General features: G+C 45.8%; 1 protein-coding gene across 2 annotated transcripts; it reads left to right on the top strand.

Annotated features, from left to right (window-relative positions):
• Positions 1-3392: 3392 nt before the first annotated feature.
• LOC120245690 (MRN complex interacting protein) lies at positions 3393-23096 on the top strand. 2 transcript variants are annotated; one of them, XM_039252861.1, is made up of 7 exons: positions 3393-3544; positions 5776-5835; positions 11831-11919; positions 15422-15497; positions 16607-16764; positions 17426-17513; positions 22284-23096. In XM_039252861.1, exons 1-7 carry the CDS (start codon positions 3479-3481, stop codon positions 22758-22760), a joined length of 1014 nt encoding a protein of 337 aa, XP_039108792.1. In that variant the 5' UTR covers positions 3393-3478; the 3' UTR covers positions 22761-23096. The 2 variants fall into 2 exon arrangements, with proteins under 2 accessions (XP_039108792.1, XP_039108793.1); XM_039252862.1 differs by lacking the exons at positions 3393-3544; positions 5776-5835; positions 11831-11919 and adding an exon at positions 14325-14524.
• The last annotated feature ends 93 nt before the right edge of the window (positions 23097-23189 follow it).

Raw genomic sequence — 23189 nt, 5'->3', positions numbered from 1 at the left:
CTGAAAGATACATCTGTGGCTGTTTTGTTTTTTTTTTATTTAATAGTTTTATTGAGGCACAATTTACATACCATAAAATTCACTTGTTTTCAAGTTATAAATCAATGATTTTTAGTAAATTTACAGAGTTGTGAACTATCATCACAATGCAATTTTAGAGTATTTCTATCACCCCAAAAAGGCCCCTCCTACCCATGTGCAGCCAGTCCCTGTTCCCACCCCCAGCTCCAGGCTACCACTAATCTACTTTCTATCTATAGTTTTATGGCTGGTATTTTAAATAACAGTCTCTGGGATTTTACCTTGTTCACAACTGCTGGGTCACACATCTCAATAAATGCAGCAAAACATCAAGAAAAATGAATAATTGTTTGCTTTCTTAACAAGAAAAGGTCATTAGTCAATGTCATTTTCTTTCTAGTATTTACACAAACAGGCCACATGCTTTGCCGTAAAGTAATTTTAAAGGGCTCCTACCACAAAGACGGTATTCTTGGCCATAATGAAATTAGGTAAAGATATACATAAAAATCCCACACAAGTTTGCAGTTTAAAGTGTTAAATTAATTGTAATCAATTAGAAAGATTGAAATGACATGAAATTTGGGTAAATGTTTTATACCATGTAGAAGTCTAAATGTGAGAATATACTAAAGAAGTTAAAAAGAATATAAAACAGGAATCTAGACTTTCATATGATAAAAGAATATATAAAAATGTACAATAGTACTTTCATCCATTAATCATTCAACCTGTGATGATATTCAACATATTTAACAACCAGAGCAGTTAACACTAAAAAATATATGAATAATACAAATAAAGCTTTAAAAACATTTTTATCCTGTAAGCAAACATAATTATATATTTTTAAACTGCTTACCAAGTCATGTACCAAACCAAGTCACTTTTATAATTCCCAAGAAAATTAGTTTTTTTAATGTTTAATTTTATTTAATGTTTTTTTATAAAAAATTTTTAATGTTTATTTTTGAGAGAGACAGAGTGTGAGCAGGGGAGGGCTGAGAGAGAATCTGAGAATCTGAGACACAGAATCTGAAGCGGGCTCCAGGTTCTGAGCTCAGCACAGGGCGCAATGCAGGGCTCGAACTCACGAATATTGAGACCATGACCTGAGCCGAAGTTGGCCGTGCAACCAACTGAGCCACCCAGGCGCCCCTTAATGTTTATTTTTTAATGTTTATTTAATGTTTACATACAGGCACATGTAAGCAGGAGGAGGGGCAGAGAGAGAGAATCCCAAGCAGACAGCTTGAAGCCCTACAGAGTTCAATCTCAAGAACCATGAGATCATGACCTGAACCAAATCCAAGAGTCAGACACTTAACTGAGCCACCCAAGGCACCCCAATATGTATATGACTTTTTAAAAAAGATTACGTTTATAACAGAAGGGAGGAAAACATACAGAAAAGTAGAAAAACAATTTTTCCTAGTTTTACAATTATTCAGTATTTTTGTGTTTGGGTTTTTTTTTTTTAGTGTTTATTTATTTTGAGACTGAGTGTGAGTGGAAGAGGGGCAGAGAGAAAGAGAATCCCAAGCAGACAGCTTGAAGCTCACGCGAGGCCCCATCTCAGCAACCGTGAAATCACTACCTGAGCCAAAATCAAGAGTCAGACTTTCAACCGACTGAGCCACCCAAGGGCCCCTGTGTTTATTTTTTTCTTTTTCAAAGGTGAGCCTGTACCTTATGTGAAATTTTTACTCTGCTGTTTTCATCAAGCATAAAACATTCTTTTCAGATGCCTTCTGCTCTCAGCCACAGAAACTCAGACACATGGGAATAAAGACCACACAAATGAGAATAGGACTATTTACCCAGAGCTTGCAACAGAAAAGGAGTCAGCCATCATCACCCGACAGAGACTCAAAGGTAGAGGAGTGGGAAAGCCTTATAAGTGAAAACAAGGAAAGGCTTCAGCTGTGCTCTGATGAGAGGCTGTGGGCAGGGAAGGGAAGCTGGCTAACTAGAAGGAAGTCTTTTGTGTTGCTGTGAGGAGCATGATTGGCCTCAGGTTCTTCCAGAGATGAGAGGCAAAACGCAAAATATAGGGAAATTGGTAGTCATTGACCAAGTCGTGTATGCTCTAGAGGTCGTAGATTGGTTTTGGAGGTTGAGGGGTTGCTGCTATAGAAGTGGTCGTATGTGGTCTGGTCACAATCCATTTGTAAATTCAGCCTCTCAAACACAGTATTTGTAAACAAATTTGGTGTTTTTTTTCTGACGTGGTTTTGTGCAAAACTTGGAAAACCTAAAATTTTTAAACAATTTTAAATCATACACAACCGTAAGCCCCCACCCTTGGAAATAAATAATGCCTGGTGTTACCGAGCCGAAGTTATGTACTCTTGTAACTTCTTTGCCTCCCATCGATACACATTGCCAGCATTTTCATGGCAAACTCAGACTCTCGGTAATGGACCAGCATGACGGTCCTTGCTGAGTTACCGTAGGCAACCGTTCTTTAGCACGTTTATTTCCATTTTTTTCTGAACACTAATGCATAAATAATAAATCTGGGTGAGTCAGTTGTTTTCTTAGTGCAGAGGTAACTGCCAGATGGTTTTCCTAACAGTTTTTTAATTTTACCCTTCTACCAGAATCCTGTTCCTCTCACCACATCCTTGTCAAGATAGGGTGTTTTAATTTTAGTAAGATGGCTTGTTATCGGCACGTGGAACATCTTGACGGTCTGGCGTTAGGTCCCTGTGCGGTTGAGACAGAAGGGGTGTGTTACTGGGCCCTGCTACCCCACCTTCCAAAATGGATCTCAGTGGGGCTTTCTTTCTTGGGGACTGCAGGAGGGGCTGGTTTCGTTTACGGCGGCCTCTCGTCTCTCTCCCTCTCCGGTAAGCATGGGGCTGGTGAACTGCCTGCTTTCTCGGCCCTCTGGGCTCAGTCTCAAAGATGACCTGGCCTCCTCTGCCCAGAAGTCCTGAAAACTTCAACCACTAGCCCCAAGAGGTGGGTGGGAGCGGAGCGGCGCCCTCCCACTCCCAGTCTGAGACTAGCAGCAGCAGAGGGAATGGTGAGGGCAAAGGCCAGACCCGGAGCAGCGGCTGGAGGCCTTGCCGTTGCAACTTCAATCTTCCCAGCGCGGCCAAGCAGAGATGCGGACTCAGGAAGACAGGAGCCGGTCCGGTTGAGATAGCACGTCGGTGACCAGGTGGACGCAAATCCCAAACAACTCCCCACCCCACTGAGCAGTAGTGGCCTGAGCCCTTGCAGTCACGTGCATCCCGGCCGACCGCCGAGACGATCCGCGGGCTAGAGAGGCCCGAAGGCGTGGTGGGGGCGGAGCTGGGGCCGACCGAAGCGCCGGCGCCTGCGCATGCGTACGCGAGGCGGCGCCGTGGGGAGGGGGGGATGTCTAGAGGACCCTGAACATGTAGGGGGAGCGTAGTTGAGCCTGTCAAGGGAGCTGGACGCATGCGCAGTGGCGAAAGCGGCTGCAATGGCGGCGCCTCAGCGGTTTCGCGTGCTGCGGTGCTGCAGTTGCCGCCTCTTCCAGGCGCACCAGGTGGGGTGGGCACCGGCATCCCCCTCCTCCGGGCGCGGGGAAGGCGTGCGGGACTTGGCGAGGCCGCGAGGTGCCTGGCTTGCTTCCCGTGGCTTGCTCTCCGGCGCGGGCGCCGTCTCCCGCTGTTGCTTGGGTCTCCCCGAGGCCCGGACACGTGACGATGACTGGCTTTGAGAACTGGGTTTTGACATCTCTTCATAACGTGTTTGTGGGCTTTTTTTGTTAGTTTTCGGCATGGCTGTTGTAAAAGATTCGTAGAGGCCAAGGGCGATGGTTTCTGCGGAGCGGCCGCGTGACTTCTTGCTGATAGTTGGGAAAGCGAGGTTGAGCATAGCCTCTTTTTTGTAGAGCTTAGCTCCCAAAGTGCCTCTTTCTTAATTTAAATACTAGGGAGATGACCGATTTTAAAACTGAGACAGGAACGGGCATCCCCTGCTGTCACTGCTTGGCCCTATCGATGTCACCATCCGCATTCCCGACCCCTGTTTCCCAGAGTGTAAACAACCTGCGTATGAATATTTTAAACAGGATAATCGATATTTCTAAAATGTACTGCTTCCCAAGCTTTCAAGTTGCAATTTAGGGGATGTCACTTAACCTCTTTTTTCCTGGATAGTATTTCCTCTTCCTGCTTGATGTCACCTAACACTGCTGTCAAACAAGCCTATCTGCTTCTGATAGTCCTCTCTTACCCCTTAGTTATCTGCTAATCTACTGTGACCTGAAAAAGGGTAACATCAAACTTCTTCAAAATGTATGTTTAAAAACCCGATGCTGAGTATACACCTGTAATCTCGCTGAGACTGTAGGGGCTATTCGGGGACTCAGAAATTGTTTTTACTTCATTTTTTGGACTATGTTTTAGGAATTGAGATTAAATAGAAATCATTTCCATTTTTAAATTATTAAACATATATACTGTAGTACACACCCATGGTCATTTTCAACTATGAAAAGTGATTTGAAACTAAAGGGGGAAAAGAGTTAACAATTTAATTGCAGGTATGACCATTTCACACATCCCTTTTAATTTAAACAGCCTCTAGATTAGATGTCTTATCATTATTTTACAGAGATGAGAATACAGCAGTCCAGAGAACCCAAATGGTCTAATAAATGACAGATGCAGGGCTATCTGATTGCAAAGATCCTGTTAACCATACTGATAACCATATCTGTTAACCATACTGTCTCCGGACCCCCAGAGCCAGCCAGTTGCGGTGTATGCTTCCAGACATTTTTTTTTAAAGTCCATTTCTTACTTGCAGATGTACCCATAGAAAACATTTTTATGGTGTTTGAGGATCAGTCCTGGAGAATTAAATGAATTGTAGGACATACCCACATAAATGTGTAGGAGATGCTGCTTGACCTCCTTAGAATCCTATTGGGTATTTGACCAAAAAACCCAGTGGTTTTTGTATCAGGATCAGACTTACATTAATTTTTATGAATCAACCCAGGCATGTTTTTGTTGTTAAGCAAAACATCTACGCCATTCCATTTTTTCAAACAACTTTGGTGCCTTTTGATAACATTTTCTTTGTTGCTGTTATAAATGGACTCTTCTGTTACCTTTTCTAACTAGATAAATGCTTATATAAAGACTCTATTAACTTTTCAAGCTGTATTAACTTTGTACTTCTCCTCATCATATTAGGTTGTTTTTGGTGGTTTTTCATTTGATTTTCTTGAGTTTTCAGGTAAAAAAGGAAATCATATCTATAAATAATGATAATATTTTCCTCTCCAATTTTCATTACCTCTTACTACTTTTTCTTTTCCAATTGTTTGTAGAAAATAACAATGGTAAATAGTAGTAGGGATTCTTGGCTTGTTCTTGATTTTCATGGGAGAGCTGGTAGTGATTCTACAGTTTTAGCGCTAAATGTAAGGTATTTTATCCTGTTAAGAGAGAACCCATCTAGTTAGATTTATCAGGAATTGAAATTAAATGTTGTGGAATTATTTTTGAGAACCACAGGTAGTAGAGATCTAACTAGACTGTTTCATATGGATGGCCATTTTTCCTAGCACCATTTACTAAATAGTCTGTTTTTTCCTCACTCCTAAAATGCCACCTTTATAACGTGCTGGCTTTTTATACATATATGTTGGTCTGTTCTTACACTTTTATTCTTTTCCACTCATTTTTTCAGATCACTATTTTTGATTCAGTTCCACCTGTTTTAAATAATTATCTAAGCCACATTTCTGAAATTTCATTGTAGGAGAAGAAGAGTCTCAAGTGGACATGCAAAGCTTGTGGAGAGAAGCAGTCATTTTTGCGGGTGAGTCCTGAGAAACAGGGTAGCTAATACCCATGCGAGAGAGCAGGGGCCCCAGCCCTGCAGTAGCGTGGAGTCCCAGCATCCCAGTATTGGGACCGAGGTCACTAGTGCAGAACTTCTGCTCCCGAAGTTCCTGTTCCTTCAGGAAGTGAAATGGATGGAGCAGTGCAGGGAAAGTTAACCTTCATTTGTTTATTCAGTCAGCAAGTATTTATTGAGTACTTTCTGTGTGAAGGCACAGGAGAGACAAGGGAAGGTTAAAAAAAAAAAAAAAAAGCTTTGTCGTTCTTGTCCTCACAGATCTACTCATGTGGGAGAGGAAGAGAAACGGATGCACACACACTGGTCATTTGAAACTAGATTGAGCACAATGCAGGGAAAATGCAGGGGCCTGTGAAATGATCAGGCAGTCATAGGCAACCGGTCGGGTGCGTGTGGTGCGTGCGGGGTGTGGGCGCCTGTGGGCTCAGGAAGGGGAGGCCATCAGGAGACAGGAGGAGGCAGGGGGGAACTCAGGGTAAAAGCTCTTATTTAGGCCATTGCAGATCTCTTCAAGTGGATACCAGTTGCTTGACCGCATCCCTTTCTGCTTTTTTTAATGTTTATTTTTGAGGGAGAGAGCACACATAGAGAGAGCAAGAGCATGAGCCACTAGCAAGGGAGGGGCAGAGAGAGAGAATCCCAAGCAGGCTTCATACTGTCAGTGCAGAGCCCGACAACCATGAAATCATGAGCTGAGCAGAAATCAAGAGTTGGATGCTTGGGGCGCCTGGGTGGCTCAGTCGGTTAAGCATCCAGCTTCGGCTCAGGTCATGATCTCACAGTTTGTGGGTTCGAGCCCCGGGTCCAGCTTTGTGCTGACAGCTCAGAGCCTGGAGCCTGTTTCAGATTCTGTGTCTCCCTCTCTCCCTGACCCTCCCCTGTTCATGCTGTCTCTCTCTCAGAAATAAATAAAAAACATTTAAAAAAAAGAGTTGGATGCTTAACCAAGTGAGCCACCCAGGCACCCATCCACCTCATCTCTTTAATACCACACACCATCCGGCATCTTTTGCCTCATTGAGCCCCTTGTATACCTTCTCTGACCCTTGATGCCACCTCTCCACCCTCAGCTCCTTATTCTCCTCCTTCAGCCATAAGGGCCTTCCTTTATGACCTTGAAACAATTCAGATGTGCTGCACTCTTAGAGCCTTTGTGCTCATTGTTGGGACTTCGTCTAGCTCTTCTCACTATCCTGATCAGATATTCTGAGTATCTTTATGTGAGTATTGCTTATCTCATGGAAGTTCCCTGAGAGCAGAAGCTTTGCCTGTTTTATTTACTGATACACCCTCTGCACATAGCACAGTACCTGGCATGGAATAAGTGCTCACTGGATAAATATTTGTTGAATTGATAAGTGACCAATCCCACATTGATTGGCATTTAGGTTAATCTTCATTTTCATTGTTAACAGCGATGTTTCAGTGGAACTTCTTACAAAGAACCTCTTCCTTCACTAGACCAATTACTTCCTTAGGACAAATTCATAGAAGTTTAAATTTTAGTTTCAAAGGTTATCTTTTGACCAAGGCTCTTTTAGTTACAAATAATAGAATTAAAAAACACTTCAGAATGGCCTCAGCAATATAGAAGGAAAAAAAATGTCCTGGCAAAGTAATGGGGTATCCTGGGGAATGCAGGGGACAGGGTTCTTCCCTGACCCCTTGAAGAACCAGCACCAAGAATTGAAAAACTGCTGACAATGCCGGCATCTTTTCCTCCCCTTCTGCTCCCCACACCCAGCTTCTCCCCACATCCTCCTTCCCCATATAGTTCACAGTAACACAGTCTACCCACAGACCATCGACTCTCACTTCAAGCCAACTAGAATAGCTGAGTCCCAGTTAATAAGTGGGGAGAGGTGATCCGATTGGCCCATTTGACCCAGATGTCCCTTTTGGGTCCAGCTGGCTGGCATGATAGAAGTGGGGCCCACCCATCAGGTCACTGGTCAGCAATACAGCTGCTGAGGCCCACCCCAAGATTGGGTCTCAGAAGGCAAGGGGCTGGTTCATAAGCTAATGACTGCTGCTTGTTTTTAATGTGAGCACATATTTCTAAATTCTCCTTGAAGAGGCTCCACCTTCCTCCCAAGTGCATGCATGTGCAATGGTGTGTGGCTTGTGTTAGACTAGGCCACAGTGACAAATAAATAACAAAATTGTGGTAGCTTAACACAGTAGAAGTTGTTTCTCTCGGGGCGCCTGGGTGGCTCAGTCGGTTAACCATCCGACTTGAGCTCAGGTCATGATCTCACGGTTCGTGGCTTCAAGCCCCGCGTCGGGCTCTGTGCTGACTGCCAGCTCGGAGCCTGGAGCCTGTTTCAGTCTGTGACTCCCTCTCTCTCTGACCCTCCCCTGCTCACGCTGTCTCTCTCTCCTAGAAATAAATAAACTATAAAAAAAAAAAAAAAAAGAATACTGTAAAAATACTGTGCTGACTGCCAGCTCAGAGCCTGGAGTCTGTCTTCAGATTCTGTATCTCCTTCTCTCTCTGCCCCTTCCCTGTTCACACTGTCTCTCTCTCTCTCTCTCTGTCAAAAATAAATAAACAATGTTTAAAAAAAAAAGTTGTTTCTCTCAATGGGGCGGCTGGCTGGCTTAGTCAAAAGAGCATGCAACTCGTGATCTCAGGGTCATGAGTTTGAGCCCCATGCTGGGTGTAGAGATTACTGAAAATAAATAAATAAATGAACTTTTTAAAAAAGAAGAAGAAGAAGTTGTTTCTTTTGTTCTTATAACCGTCCTGGGAGGAACTGAGATCGGCAGGGCAGCTGTCCTTGGTGAGGTTATTCGGGGACCCGGGCTCCTTACGTCTTGAGGTTCTGTCACTCCCTGAGGCCTGTCTCCTGCTGCCTGGAGCCACTGAAGGCCAAGAGCACGAAGGAGCTAAACAGGAGGCTTTGAGGGGCCAGGCCTGGAAGTGGCTAACATCCCACTAGAAAGAACCCAGTCTCAGGGCCACACCTGACTGCAAGGAAGACTAGAAAGTGTAGCCCAGTCTGGCCAGATGAGAGGAGAATGCATGTCAGGGCTCAGCCAGCGTCCCTGCCATGCTGACGAGTGTACACGCTGCCACTAAACATCTTCTGAAGCTTCGCCCTTCCGTCCTGCTGTTCCTCTCCATTCTTGCTTGAACTTGCCCCAGCTGCGCTTTGATTCCCCAGGAATCTCCATTTGCTAAAAACAGTCATGAGTTCTCCCCCAGTGATTTGACCTGTTAGTGTCTGTCACAATTTGTCACTGAAGCATTGTCTTCACCTGGACTTCCAGTCACCCCACTCCTGGCTCTCCTGCTTTCTGTCCTCTTTGCCAGTTTTTTAGCATCTCCCCAACTTGTAAATGTGAGAATGCTCTGGTGCTTGGTTTCTTGGCCTCTCCTCTAGTGACACTCCCTCAGTGGTCTGAGATGAGATCACCTGACAGTTCTGGAATGTCTGTCTCAGACCCCAGGCCTGTCCCCGAACCGTCCATTCAGCTCTCTACTGGGTGTCCCGAACCCACCTTTCCAAACAGAAGGCCTCCTTACCCCACCCACCTGCTCTCCCACAGTCCCCGTCTCTTACATGCCAAGTCCCTTGTTAGTTGTTGGGGCTAAAAACCTGGAAGTCCTCCCCAATTCTTTTTTTTTTTTTTTTTCTTTTCCCTAAAGCACTCTTCACCCAGTCCATCAATAGATTTTGTCAGCTTTACTTTTGGGATGTACCCAGAATGACCCCTTGTTACTGCAGTGGTCTGAGCCCCATCAGTGTCTGCAGCAGCCTCCTCCCAGCCCACCTGTGTCTGCCATACAGTCTGCCCTCGGCACCACAGCCGAAGGTCCTGCTAAACCATGTGCTGGGCGAGGTCACTCACCCCTGCCTTCCAGGTTAAAGCAAAATCCACGGTCCTGCAGACAGGGCAAGTGTGCCCGGTACAAAAGAAAATTGCAAGGCCCCTTGTTCAAAAGAAGAAAAAAAGCTATTAAAAGTACTAAAGTATTAAACTTTTCCTTTCTTTCCTGGTCTCTCTTGACTTTTCATAATGTTTCTTATTTACTCTTGAGTGTCTTCCTAAGTAAAGTAAAGCTAATATTTTAAAATTATTATTATTTTTATTATTACTACTGTGCAGCACTAGTTTAAAATGCAAAGAGCATTAAGCCTAGGGGCACCTGGATGGCTCAGTTGGCTCATGCATCTGACCCTGCATCTTAGTTCAGGTCTTGATCTCAGGGTCAAGAGTTCAGGCCCCAGAGTCAGCTCTGTGCTGGGCATGAAGCCTACTTAAAAAAAAAAAAAAAGTGTTTAGTCTATTTGTGGAATAACATAAGAACATTTACTGTATATATGCAGAATCATCAAAATCGCCCAATTTGCATTTTGGAGCTCACACATGCCTGTGTATTTCATTCTTACCAGAACAGTGGACATGCCACACAAAATTAACTCCACTCTTTTTACTCTACTTACTGACACCTCCCCGTGCTCTCCCCCATCAACTCGCTGATGCATAAGGAAGGACTGAGAGGGAAAGGAGCAAGAGTCTCCCCATCTTGCCCTTTCCTTCTGAGTCATCATTTTCACCACAAGTGATCAGCTGTTCCAAGCAAGTAACAGGAATAAAAAAAGATATGATAGGGTTCCTTGACTGTTCACGTGTTTTTAAAACATCCTGCTTCTTTCTGCCTCTGAAGCAAGTTCTTGTTCCCGTGGAAAGCCTGGGCTCTCAGGCAGTGGGTGCTCCCCACATACTCAGGCGTAGACGCCAAACACAGCGTCTACACTCGGAGTCTCAGTGAACTCCCACATATTGTGCGTCCTCTTTAATTCTGTGCCCCCAGGTCATTGAGCATGCTGCATGCAAGTGGTGTGGCAAGGGACAATGGACTTGTGCAGTGTGTATATCTCCTCTGCTTATGGACATGCCCCATTGACCTATCAGACTCCACTTCCACAAGTTCAAGATAAGGCTCTTGAGCATTGGTGGTATAGTGGTGAGCATAGCTGCCTTCCAAAGATAAGGTTATTAAAATTTTCAAATAAAAAAAAATTTTACAACGTTTTCAAGATGGCAACAGCAGAACAGGTCTCATTGAGGCTGACTTTACCTGTAGTAGGGAATAATCCACTCAGACCTCCGCTCCTACCCTTTTCCCCCAGACACCCAGCTCTAGCCATGTGGCCTCCTTACTGTTCCTTCACAGGCTCAGGGTCTTTGCCCTCATGTCTGTGTCATTGCTCCTGCTGAATGCTTTCCCCCAGCTCTCTACATCGCTTATGCCCTCAAAGCTTCCTATTTTGTGCTCAAATGTCACCTTAGTGATCTATTCCCTGAATGCCCTGTATAAAATTGTCTGCTCTGTCCTCACACTGCCCCACCCCCTTTCATTGCCTTATTTTCCTTGGCAGTACTTCTCATCATCTGATGGCCACGGAGTTGACTTATGTGTTTACTGTCTGTCTCCTCTCACTAGATGTATGCTCCGTGATGACTGATTTTTGTCCACTTCTGTACTGTATTGTCCTTAACTACTCCAGGGACCTGGCACATAATAGATGCTCAGTAAATATTGTTAAGCAAATAAGTGACTGCTAACTGAAAAAAAAAAGTATTTCATCTTATTTTATGGTCCTTAGATTATCAGCGAACAGAAGTATCATGTCGTATATTTATTGGTGGTTCGAATTAAATCTCTTCAGTTTCTTATTCATGTTTATTAAGTGTTTTGTTGGGGCTCAGGGCTGAGTTTGTTTTGGATGTGTAGGACAGATAGACCAGAACTGTTAGTTCCCAAGACTGTTAGTTTGTAAATCAATTACTCCAGAAATAGGGGTCAGTCATTAGAATTCCTGCATGGTGCATTTGGGCCTTACAAAGTATAGCTTTCTCCTCCCTGAGGTACATCACTAATGGGTCTATTTCACAGCATCCTGTCAACACTTTTTAAACTTAATATTTTTTTGTTTTTCAGACTTACGGTGAGGGTTCTGGTGCTGACTGTAGACGCCATGTCCAAAAATTAAATCTGCTGCAGGGACAGATTTCAGAGATGTCACTCAGGTACAGTTGTTTGAAAGGGGCACAGTTATCTTGCCCTGTGTTCAGCTTGAGTGGTTAGTGGAAGTATAATATGGTGAAAGCTCTTAGATTTGCATATGACGATTAGTTACCTTAACAGTGTTCCAATTGAAAATAACTAAAAATGCCAAATATAATATAAGGAAGTAAATTAAATATTAGATGTCAAAAATGAAGCAAAAGCCAAAATTCAGTGAGTAAGTACCTGGGCTGTTGAGGCAATTGAAGCTTAGTGCTCTGGAACTTTCATATAGATGGCTGGGAGGGGTGCAAGAGACAAAGACAGGCCTGTTCAGCATGGGGGGGTCAGTAGGAGACCACCACATAAAGCTGAGTCCCTTGGGCGCCTGGGTGGCTCAGTCGGTTAAGCATCCGACTCTTGATTTTGGCTCAGGTTGTGATCTCATGATTTGTGGGATTGAACCTCATGTCACATTCTGCATTGACAGCACAGAAGCTGCTTGTGATTCTTTCCCACTCTCTCTCTCTCTGTTTCTCCCCCACTTGCATGCACTTTCTTTTTCTTTCAAAATAAACATAAAAAAAAAAAAAAAAACAGCCGAGCCCCCAAAACACTATACCCTCCATGAATGAACAGATGAACTAGAAATGCACCCTCTCTGCAGCAGGGAGCCTGCCTATGTTGATGTTGGCATTGGCCGAAGAGGGGAGATCTCTCACCAGGATTTTATAAACACAAGAAATCTGTCACACGGCTTTTCAGCCTTCTACATGCACTGTGTGAAAAGCCTCAAGTGGAGAATTTATTTTTGAATTGTCCAAGGAAGCAGAGGTAAATGCAGACGTGACCGTATGTCTTCAACCCAGGCCTGAATGTTTAATATAGTTGATGAAATAAAAGAGAAAGTTGATAATAAAGGAAGTAAGGGACTTCAAGGCATCTGGCTGGCTCAGCTGGTGGTATAGTGTATGTGATTCTCGATCTCAGGGTCATGAGTTGGAGCCACACGTTGGAGATTACCAGAGAAAAAGGCAAAGGACTTTGAAAAATGACCAAATAGATTTGAAAAAGATCCAGAAAGAGTTAGTAGAAATGAAAAATATAATCATTGAAATTAAAAATTCAGTGGACAGTTTAAGCATTAAATGTAGCTGAAGAGAGAACTGGTGAAATGGAAGCTAAATCTGAAGAAAGTATTCACAAGACAACAAAGAAAGATAAAAAGATGGAAAATGTGAGTTGAGAAACATGGAAGCTAAGGGAAGAGTCCAGCAAGAGAAAACAAAGGGTAAAGGCAATATTTGAAGAAAAAAAGACTACAGTGTTTTCCAGAATAAAGGCTTATATTCTTAGATTTTGAAAACAATAAGTCTCAAACTGGAACGAGTCATTATTTTATTTGCAAACACCATGATTGTGGATGTAGGAAATCCTAATGAAATTATGCAAATGCTACTAGAGCTAATATTTTCGCAGGATCACAAGGATACAAAGTTAACATACAAAATTAAATTGTTTCTATATAAATGCTATGAACAATTGGAAAATGATTTTTTAAATCAAATACCATTTAGAACAGCATCAAAAATTAGACACTTAGGGATAAATATAACAAAAATATGTCAGGTCTGTTAAGTAAAAACTGTAAACATTGCTAAGAGAAATTAAAAGATCTAAATTAATGAAAAGTTCATATTCGTGGATTGGAAAACTCAATATTGTGAAGATCTCGGTTCATCCTAAATTGATTGGTAGAGACCACCTAATCCAAACCAAAATTCCAGTGGGGTTTGGGGAGGTGTTTTGGTAAAAATTGGCAAACTGATCCTAAAATTTATATAGAAATGCAAGTACCTAGAATTGCCAAAACAATTCTGATAAAAACAAAGCTGGAGGACTTCTCCTGCCTAATTTCAAGATCTATGATGCTGCAGTAACTGAGAGAGTTCAGCATCGGTGAAAGGCTAGACGTGTGGAAATGAGAAGGTTAATGGATAAGTGCACTGAGGTAGGTTCCTGCAGTGGCATGCTGCAACAGAAACAACATGGGCAGATCTCAAAGCACTGCTAAGTGAGAGAAGCCAGACACCAAAGACTACCTGCTGTATGGATCAGTGTGACTTTTCTGGGGGAGAGGAGAATTGCCTGCCAAGACACATATGAGAACTTCTGGGGGTGATGAGAATTTTCCATATCTTGTCCGTTATATCTCAATTAAAAATGTTTTTGCTCTATCTTGATTGGGGTGATAGTTTGCAAAGATAGATAAAGATAGATTTATCAAAGCTCATCTATACACTTAAGTCTTAGTGTATGTTGTGCCTCAAGTTAGTTTTTAAGGTAAAAAAAAAAAAACTAGACGACCCTTAGATGATGACAACATAATGAAATTACAGAACACGGAAGACAAAGGGAAGAGCTGAAGAGTAGCTGGAGAGAAGAGAGATCACCCACAGAGGAACATCAGACGCCTGACTTGTCAGTGGTAGCGTCAGAAACAAGAAGACAGACTGGTATCTTCAGACTATTGAGAGATGTCCTTTATTGATGGAGCTGAGCTCCTATGAATCAGTGGCTGGTAGGCGGCTGCTCGAGTGAACACTGGATTATCAACTGTGTGGCAGGGTAGGTGTTTCACGTGCGTGATCTCATTTCCTCGTCATAATCACCCTGTGAGGATCGTTGGCTTCTGCGTACAGATGAAGAGACTCAAATACAGACACCCACATTTGGCAGAGCTGGGGTTTGTCCGCATAGCTCACCGGAGAGAGTGCCCACTTGATCATGTGATGTAACCACCCTGAGTGACGTGGGTGAGGCTGGCCTTGCGCTGACTTCCAGCCCTTGCACGGTAAGTGTTAGCACTGCCCTTCAGCCCCATTAGAGAGCAAGGGGGCTCTGGCTCTCCACTCTTCTTTGTGTGGTGGGAGCCCTGTTCCTCTTGCCTGTGCTCTTCCCTATCCCTGGGACACACACAGTGCCCTCGGGTCTTGTAAGGGATGAGCTGTAACTAGAAAGACTCGTCCAACCCAGTGCAGCGCAGACGTCTCCATTGCTGATGGGAGGGGCTCTGCTACAGGAGTTCAACTGACATTACCGCCCGTGTTCCAGGCCCTCAGCCAGGCACGTGCACACACCTTGTCACACTTGTCTTCGCAGTCACTCGTGCACTGTTGTCTTCGTTTGTGGATGAGGAAAGCGAGGTAGCATGATGAGCCCAAAGTCACACTGTGCCGGTGACCGCCAGTCCTTGGCAAAGCCAGGATGCAAACTCTGGTCTCTCCAGGTTAAGAGTCTGCCTTGTGTCACCTTTCCTGTTGATGGAGGGCTTGACAGAAGAGCAAATGGTCCCTCTGCCCAGGCCTTCTGACCTACATCAGAACTACAGAAATGAGACCCTAAGATCCCCTAGAACAGCCTCTGATGACCCTTGTCAAGTATTTACATCCTGCTGTTCTCATCTCCTTGCCCTTCATCTTCCTGGTCATTTTACTAAGGACACATGTACAATCTTTCACTAAGGTCTCCGGAAGAACCTGTAAGTGTTGACGGAGAGGAAGACACAGGGTCTCAGCGGGGCGAGCACGCGAGTCCACAGGTAAGCCAGTGCTTGTCTCTGTCACGGGGGGTTCCATTTATTTATCTGTCAGTCTTTTGTTCAGCAGCGCTTTCAGTACCGGGCACTTGGCTTACAGCTACTAGGGATGCAAAAAGGAGCCAACGTGTCCCTTTTGTAAGGGTGGAGACAGCCATATGTACTGGCAATCACAGTACTCCGAGAGGGGCCTTGTCTTTGGCTGCGAGGGCTTCTCCCCTTGCCCCGCAGCGCTCCGGGCACACCTCGGACAGGGAAAAGGGGCTGTTGTACGGTGCCTGGCTTTCGTGTCCCCTGTCTCCAGACCGGGCCTCCCGGCCGGGCTCACACACAACCCTCTGTCCCCGTGCCTGGGAAAGTAGGTGCTCAGACGGTGTTGGCGGGGCAGTGTGGGTAAGACTTGAGTGACTGAGGAGGTGACGCCATTGGTGCCTCCAAGGAACACTGCGTCCTGCCGGGGACGGGGGTGGGGACAGCTGCCAGGGGCCCCTCCCCACCCAAAGACAGAGCCCGCCTCCACCCACAGAATCGCGTTGGCAGTGTCCATCTGCTCACACACTCTTCCTATTTTTATTATAAACGAGAGCACTGCTCCCAAGTACCCGGCCTTAAGCCAGCAGCTCTCACGTACGTGGTTCTGTACTTCCAGTTCTGGGCACTTAGGGACTGAATTTTACATCGTCGTTAGTTCAAGAGATGCTAGTGTGCACCCTGGATCTTCCCTTCCATCGCTCTCGTGTTGCTGTGGAGTGTTCGGTGGTGTCAGGTGTCCACAGAATATAGCGGGTGTAACAAGGGTTTATTCCATGATGACCGGGCATGTAGATTACTTCCAGATTTTTGCTACGCAACGAACTTGCCGTCATTTATATCACTTTGATGAGCATTTTTGTGTCTCTGTCTTCATTTGGAACCCCTAGGTCAGGGAGTGTGGGCATTTGTAAAGTTCCTTGATGAGCTGTGCCCTGTATCTTTCCCATGGCCTGTGCCAGTGTGCACGGTCCCCAGTGGTGTCTCAGGACACCCATCTCCCCATTACCTTCCAGCAAAATGCCTTTCGGTGACAAGGGGGATGTGGGTCCTGAGAATAAAGTTACTTCCCAATCCTGTAGGAAAAACCTCAGTCCTCAGAGAACCGCTGGCTGAAGTATCTGGAAGGAGACTCCGAAGAACTGGGGATGGAAGGAGGAGGAATGTGTTTCAAGAGACAGCCCTTGTCCAGGACAGAGAAGCCGGACCCTCCCTTCAACACAGGCCTGCCTAGAAAAAGGTGCCAAGCTAGTCACTAACCCAGCCATGGCCCCATGCCACAGACTCACAGATGGGGGCGCAAGGCGCGGCCCCTGGCAGCCAGCGGCGTGGGAGAAGCCTACGTGGCACTGGCTGGCAGGTAGCTCCACCAGGCCCTCCTCGGCCTCACCAGGTGCCAGATGCTGCCGGGCAGAGGTGAGAGGTGCGGGCTGCCCGTGTGAGCACCTTTGATGGTGCTCACTTGTGACTGCACTAACCTCCAGGAAGAGGTGACAGAGTGAAGTGTGGCCAGCGTGGTTTACAGGCCTGAGGGCTTGTAGCCTACAGCAGGAAAGACCTGACCTCTTACAGGTGCCTTCCCCTGGAGGCCTGCTCTGCATTTCTGCAAGTCATCTGAGACGGTGCCTTGTCTAGATCCAGGGTGGCTCCCACGGGGCGGGTGCTGTACTGGGAGGCGGGTTCCAGTTCACAATAAGACACAGGTAGAGACCTTGTCCTCCCAGACAGCTTCCCAGGTGGCTTCTCTGCTTCCGCCCCACTGCCAATAATGGGCTGCCCGACAAAACCCAAGGCAGTCCATTTCTCTGCTCCATAGCTTGTAGCTGCTAGAAAGAGGCCACCTGGTGACCACCAGGTCAGGATCAGGACCCTGTGAGGTGACAGCACTTTCCCTCCACCAGGAAACGGAGCCAGAGCACAGTCCACCCTCCACACAACCCTGACGTCTGGAACCCGAGTGACTGCGAGGTTCCCTTGGAGCCTCAGAAGGTCAGTGAATGAGGACAGTGTTTCCCTTCTAGTCCTAGTAACCAGTGAACACATACAGATTTTTTTTTTAATGTTTATTCATTTTTTGAGAGAGAAGGAGACACAATCCGAAGCAGGCTCTGAGCTGTCCACACAGAGCCTGACACACGGTTGAACCCACAAACCATGAAATCATGACCTGGACCAAAGTCGGATGCTTACCCCTGAGCTACGCAGGCACCCCAAACACACACAAAATTTTTAACACCCAAGTGTTTTGTCTGCTCTGACCTAAGCGAACTCCTTTCTCTGGTCTCCACCATCTCCCTGCCGTAGTGAGTCTCTCAGGGATGTGAGCTCCTTGATCAAAAGGGCAGCTTGATCAACCAAGGTTAACCACCAGGGCTTTTCTCTTCCTTCTGCATGGAGTGGGGGGTCTTTATCAGACTGTCCATCATGGGACCTGCCCTGAATTTCTAAGGAACCGTTCCCATCCTCCCCTTCACTTACCTAAGTGTACTTTTTTGTACCAAGGCACGGTCTTCCCCTAGGATCTGCTCTTGTTCCTTTTATTTTTATTACTCAAGTATAGTTGACATACAGTTATATTAGTGTTCAACGTAGTGACTCAGCGGCTCAGCACATGAATCAGGGCTCACCATGATAAATATGGTCATTGTCACCCTACAACATTGTTAGTTGAATTGACTTTATTTCCTGTGCTATGTTTTTCGTCTCTGTGACTTACTTATCACTGGAAGTTTGTACCTCCCAATCCCCTTACCCTATTTTGCCCATCTCCTCATCCTCTTCCCCTTGGGCAACCACCAATTTTCTGTATTTATTCTTTTTTATGGCTGAGTAATATTCCATTATATAGATATATACCACATCTCATTTATCCATCTATCAGTGGACATGGGGTATTTCCATAACTTGGCTCTTATAAATAATGCTACAGTAAACACAGGGGTGCATATATCTGTTTGAATTAGTACTTTGCTTTTTTGGGGGAAATGCCCAGTAGTGAAATTACTGGATCATATGGTATTTCTATTTTTAATTATTTTAGCAAATTCCATACAGCTTTCCACTGTGGTTGCACCAGTTTACATTCCCACCAACAGTGCACTAGGGTTCCATTTGCTCCACATCCTCCCCAGTACTTGTTATTTCTTGTATTTTTGATACTACTCATTCTGACAGGTATGAGATAATATTTCATTGTGGTTTTGATTTGCATTTCCCTGAGAATTAGCAATGTTGGGCATCTTTTCATGTGTCTGTTGGCCGTCTCTATGTCTTCTTTGGGAAAGTATCTGTTTGGGCCTCTGTACATTTTTTATTTGGATTATTTGACTTTTTGGTGTTGAGTGGTAATTAAGTTCTTTATATATTAAGGATATTAACCCCTTTCCAGATGTTATTTGCAAATATCTTCTTCCATTCAGTACATTGCCTTTTCGTTTTGTTAATGGCTTTCTTCACTATGCAAAAGTGTGCTCCCAGTATTTTATTTTTTATTTTATTATTTTATGTACTTCCAGTATTTTATTTTTGCTTTTGTTTCCCTTGCCTGAGGAGTCATAGCCATAAATATGTTACTAAGGCAGATGTCCAAGAGCTTATTGCCTGTGTTGTCTTTTAGGAGTTTCCTGGTTTCACATCTCACATTTAGGTCTTTAATCCTTTTTGTTTTTTGAAAGTTTTTTTTAAGTTTATTAATTTTGAGAGAGCTTGTACATGTGCATGTGAGTAGGGGAGAGGCAGAGGAGGAGAGAGAGAATCCCAAGCAGCCCCATGCTGTCAGCACAGAGCCCGATGTGGTGCACAAACTCATGAACCGTGAGATCATGACCTCAGCCGAAATTAAGAGTTGGACACCTAACGGCCTGAGCCACCCAGGTGCACCTAGGTCTTTAATCCATTTTGAGTTTATTTTTTTTTATATAGTGTAAGAAAATGGTCCAGTTTTCCCACCACCCTTCATTGAAGTGACTGTCTTTTCCACACTGTACATTCTTGCCTTCTTTGTCCTTGATTAACTGACCATATAATCATGGGTTTATTTCTGGATTTTCTATTCTGTTCCATTGATCTATGTGTCCATTTTTTTATGCCAATACTATACCATTTTGATTACTATACTTTTGTAGTATATTTTGAAATCTGTGATTGTTATTCCTCCAGCTTTTTCTTTCCCAAGTTTGCTTTTGCTTTTCGTGGTCTTTTGGATTCCATACACATTTAAGGATTATTCTAGGTCTGTGAAAAATGGTATTGGTATTTTCATGTGTATTGGTTTGAATTTCATAGATTGCATGCATAGGGTAGTATGGAAGAGTGTTAATCCTTCCATTCCCAGAGCATACTTTATCTTTCCATTTGTTTGTCATCTTTAGTTGCTTTCACCAGTGTCTTACAGTTTTCAGATTACAGGTCTTTTCATCTCCTAGGTTAAATTTATTCCTAGGTATTTTATTCTTTTTGATGCAGTCACAAATGGGGTTGTTTTCTTAATTTCTTTCTGTTATTAGTGTATAGAAACACAGCAGATTTCTGCAACTTCCCTGAATTCACTTATTCTGGTAGTTCCTAGCTGGAGTCTTTAGAGGGTTCTCTATGGAGCATCATGTCGTCTGCAGACAGGGACAGTTTTACTTCGCTACCCATTCAGATGCCTTTTATTTCCTTTTCTTGTCTGGTTGCTATGGTAGGAATTCCGGTACTCTGCTGAATGAAAGTGGTGAACACGGACATCCCTGTCTTGTTCCTGAAATGTTAGAGAAAAAGCTTTCACTTCTGCACCATTTAGTGTGGGGTTTTAACTGTGGGCTTGACAGATGTGGCCTTTATTATGTTGAAGTCTGTTTTCTCTACACCCGTGAAGATTTTTTATCATAAACAGCTGTACTTTGTCGGATGCTTTTTCTGCATCTATTAGGATGACCGTTTGGTTATCATCCTTCTCTTGTTGATGCGAGGCGTCACCTTAACTGTCCTGTGAACACTGAACCACCCAGGCGCACCTGGAACAAGACCTACTTGATCTTCGTGAATGGTGATCCTTTTAACGTATTGCGGAATTTGGTGTGATTTTATTGATAATTTTTGCATCTGTGTTCATCAGGGATTTTGGTCCTTGATTTTTTCTTGCAGTGCCTTTGCCTGGTTTTGGTATCAGTAATGCTGATACAGTGCTCATATAATGAATTTAGAGTTTCCTTCCTCTTCCAGTTTTTGGAACAGTGTAGAGAGAATAGGTATGAACTCTTTACATGTTTGCCCAAAGCCAAGACTACCCGGAATGGCTGGAGCCGAGGACACGCGGCCCAGCAGCGTGTGGAGACAGACCCTGCTCCCAGGCGCATCCCGGCTGGGGGAGGGCAGGTGGAGTAGTGCCCGCCCGCACTTCCGTTCCAGCGGAGCTCCTGCAGGTCCCTGCCCCGCCACCATCCCTCCTAAGCTTAGGTGACTAATACCTGCACAGACACACCCAGGTGCTTTCCAGACTGCGGTTTCAGTGCTGTGTTGGGCCCGGTTATTTAGCGTGTTGGCTCTACAGACAGGGACTTCGTTTCCTGTCACCCTCCAGCTCTCTTAGTGGGAAGCCCCAGACTCACAAAGCCAGATATCTGTTCTACAGGGACTGGTCTTCCCGGGCGCAGGTCCCCACGGCCAGGGGTATCTGGTGTGAGGTCCGACCCCGCCTGTTTGTGGCCAGTTGCTCCAGGGGTTTGGTCCTTGACCGCATGCCCCTCTGCCCCTCCTACCCTTCTCAAAGTGACTTTGCTACACCATGCTGTGGGAAGTCTGTCCTGCCGTGCTTTGCATCATGTTCAGTTAGGAGATGTGTGGTCGTTGCCCGTGTGTCCGTGGTACGAGGCAAGCTCAGGTTCCTCGTACGCAGCCCCGCATCCTCCCTACTCTTCTGCTTGTTCTTGGTGCTTCACGTGTAGCCAACTCCCCTGCACTCCGAAGGCCACAGAACAAAGACTTTGCTTTCTTCTGTCACCGGAGCCACCGGCACTAAGGCAGAGGATCTATGCTGGGTCACTGCCAACCCGCAACATAGGCCACGGTCACACGGGACGCTCACGCAGGTGTGGTTGGTTTGGCAGGTGAGGAGCTAAGTCTGCACGATAGCGTAGCCCAGCGAGTCAGGGGCAGAGGTCTTCCCAGATGTAACAACCGGCCACAAGCCCCTTCCACACGGCCCTGGGGTAGTGATGCAGGGTCCTCCTGCCTGTCCCTGCTCTCAGATTCCGGTGCATCCTTGGCTCCTGAGGGAGAAGGGACAGGCCAGGCCCCAAGCTGTGCTCACATCCTGGGGTCCTCCTTGCAGCCACTCCCCCAGCTTCAAACCTTCTCCAGGCTCTGGAGGCCTTCCCATCCACCTGGCAGTGAGCAGACACAACAGCTCCTTGTCCCTTTCTTGATGCTCTCACGGCCCTTCCTGCTCACCCCTCCTCTCAGGCCCCCTCTCACCTGATCTAAAGTCCCATGGAAATATGCTTTTCTGGAAAGCCCGGTCACGGACTCTGGCAGAGGATTTGAGATGAAGGCATTTATTCGCCCTGCTTTGCCAAACCACAGAATGAAACCGGTCCCTGGCCTGCCATCCCGAGAACTAGTGAGTAGGCAGAAGAGTGAAGAGGGGGAGAACCTGAGGCAGAGGAGGAAGCAGCAGTGGAGGCACGGGGACTCTCTCCCCCATCCCTGGGTCCTGCTGCGCCCCTGGCACTGGTTCTGAACAGAGGACCTGACCATCTTCTCTCATTTCCATTGCAGGACCGCAGTGGCCCGATGGGGAAGGCCCAGGACGAAAGCAGTCACTGGGACACCGGGGAGCTATCTGTTGGTCGGGGGGATCCTGCACACCCTGCCCACGTCAGGACCACATCTTCCAAGTGGGAACGATTCCTTCTGCAGCCTGGCAACAGCCCACGTGTGGACACGGAGCCCCCGGTCCCCCTTAATAGAGACCCTAGGCCAGCAGGGATGGCACTGGCTGAGAAGGGCACCCTTAGGGCCCAGACCCCAAGGGAAGGGTGCCCCAGCAGGCCCCGTGACGCTCCCGGGCTTCCCTGGCCCACACACGCTCCTACGTCTGGGTTCCAGAGGCCCTGCATAAAGACCTCCCAACAGCCATGGGACACCAGTCCTCTGGCAAAGGGTGGGCCCTTGGCCACAGGCATTCAGGCGCCCCCGCCTGTGCGACTATGTGACCTCTTTAAAACTGGTGAGGACTTTGAGGATGATTTGTGAACTGAAACTAGAGTCTTACTAACACAGATGTATTTGCTATGAGCAATTAGACTTCTCGGCCACTGGAAAGGGGGCTCCCCAAGTACCTTTTAAGTAGTTCCCAGAAATTGGGGTGCCTGGCTGGCTTGGTTGGAAGAGCGTGTGACTTGATCTCAGGATCATGAGTTCACGTCCCACATTGGGTGTAGAGATTCTTTTTTTTTTTTTTTTAAAGCGTTCCCATAAGTCATCCCCAGTCCTGCCAAGAATGACAAACACACCAGGATGCCTGGGTGGCTCAGATGGTTTACCATCTGACTTTGGCTCAGGAGTCAGAATTCAGTTCAGGAGTTCAAGCCCCACAGCGCGGATCCTGCTTTGGATCCTCTGTCCCCCCTCTCTCTGCCCCTCCCCCACTCACATGGTGCTCTTTCAAAAATAAAAACTATC

The sequence above is a fragment of the Hyaena hyaena genome, unplaced genomic scaffold (assembly GCF_003009895.1).
Source record: "Hyaena hyaena isolate Hyena2069 unplaced genomic scaffold, ASM300989v1 scaffold_428, whole genome shotgun sequence".
In the NCBI taxonomy this organism is placed as follows: domain Eukaryota; kingdom Metazoa; phylum Chordata; class Mammalia; order Carnivora; family Hyaenidae; genus Hyaena; species Hyaena hyaena.
The sequence above is the reverse complement of the archived record's forward strand: the minus strand, read 5'-3'. Positions and strand labels throughout refer to the sequence as shown.

Coding starts and splice junctions, on each gene's coding strand:
- LOC120245690 (XM_039252861.1), top strand. CDS start 3,479: ATGGCGGCGCCTCAGCGGTTTCGCGTGCTGCGGTGCTGCAGTTGCCGC. Junction 11,920..15,421: donor ATTTCAGAGATGTCACTCAG/GTACAGTTGTTT, acceptor TCTTTCACTAAG/GTCTCCGGAAGAACCTGTAA. Junction 16,765..17,425: donor ACAGGCCTGCCTAGAAAAAG/GTGCCAAGCTAG, acceptor TCCCTCCACCAG/GAAACGGAGCCAGAGCACAG.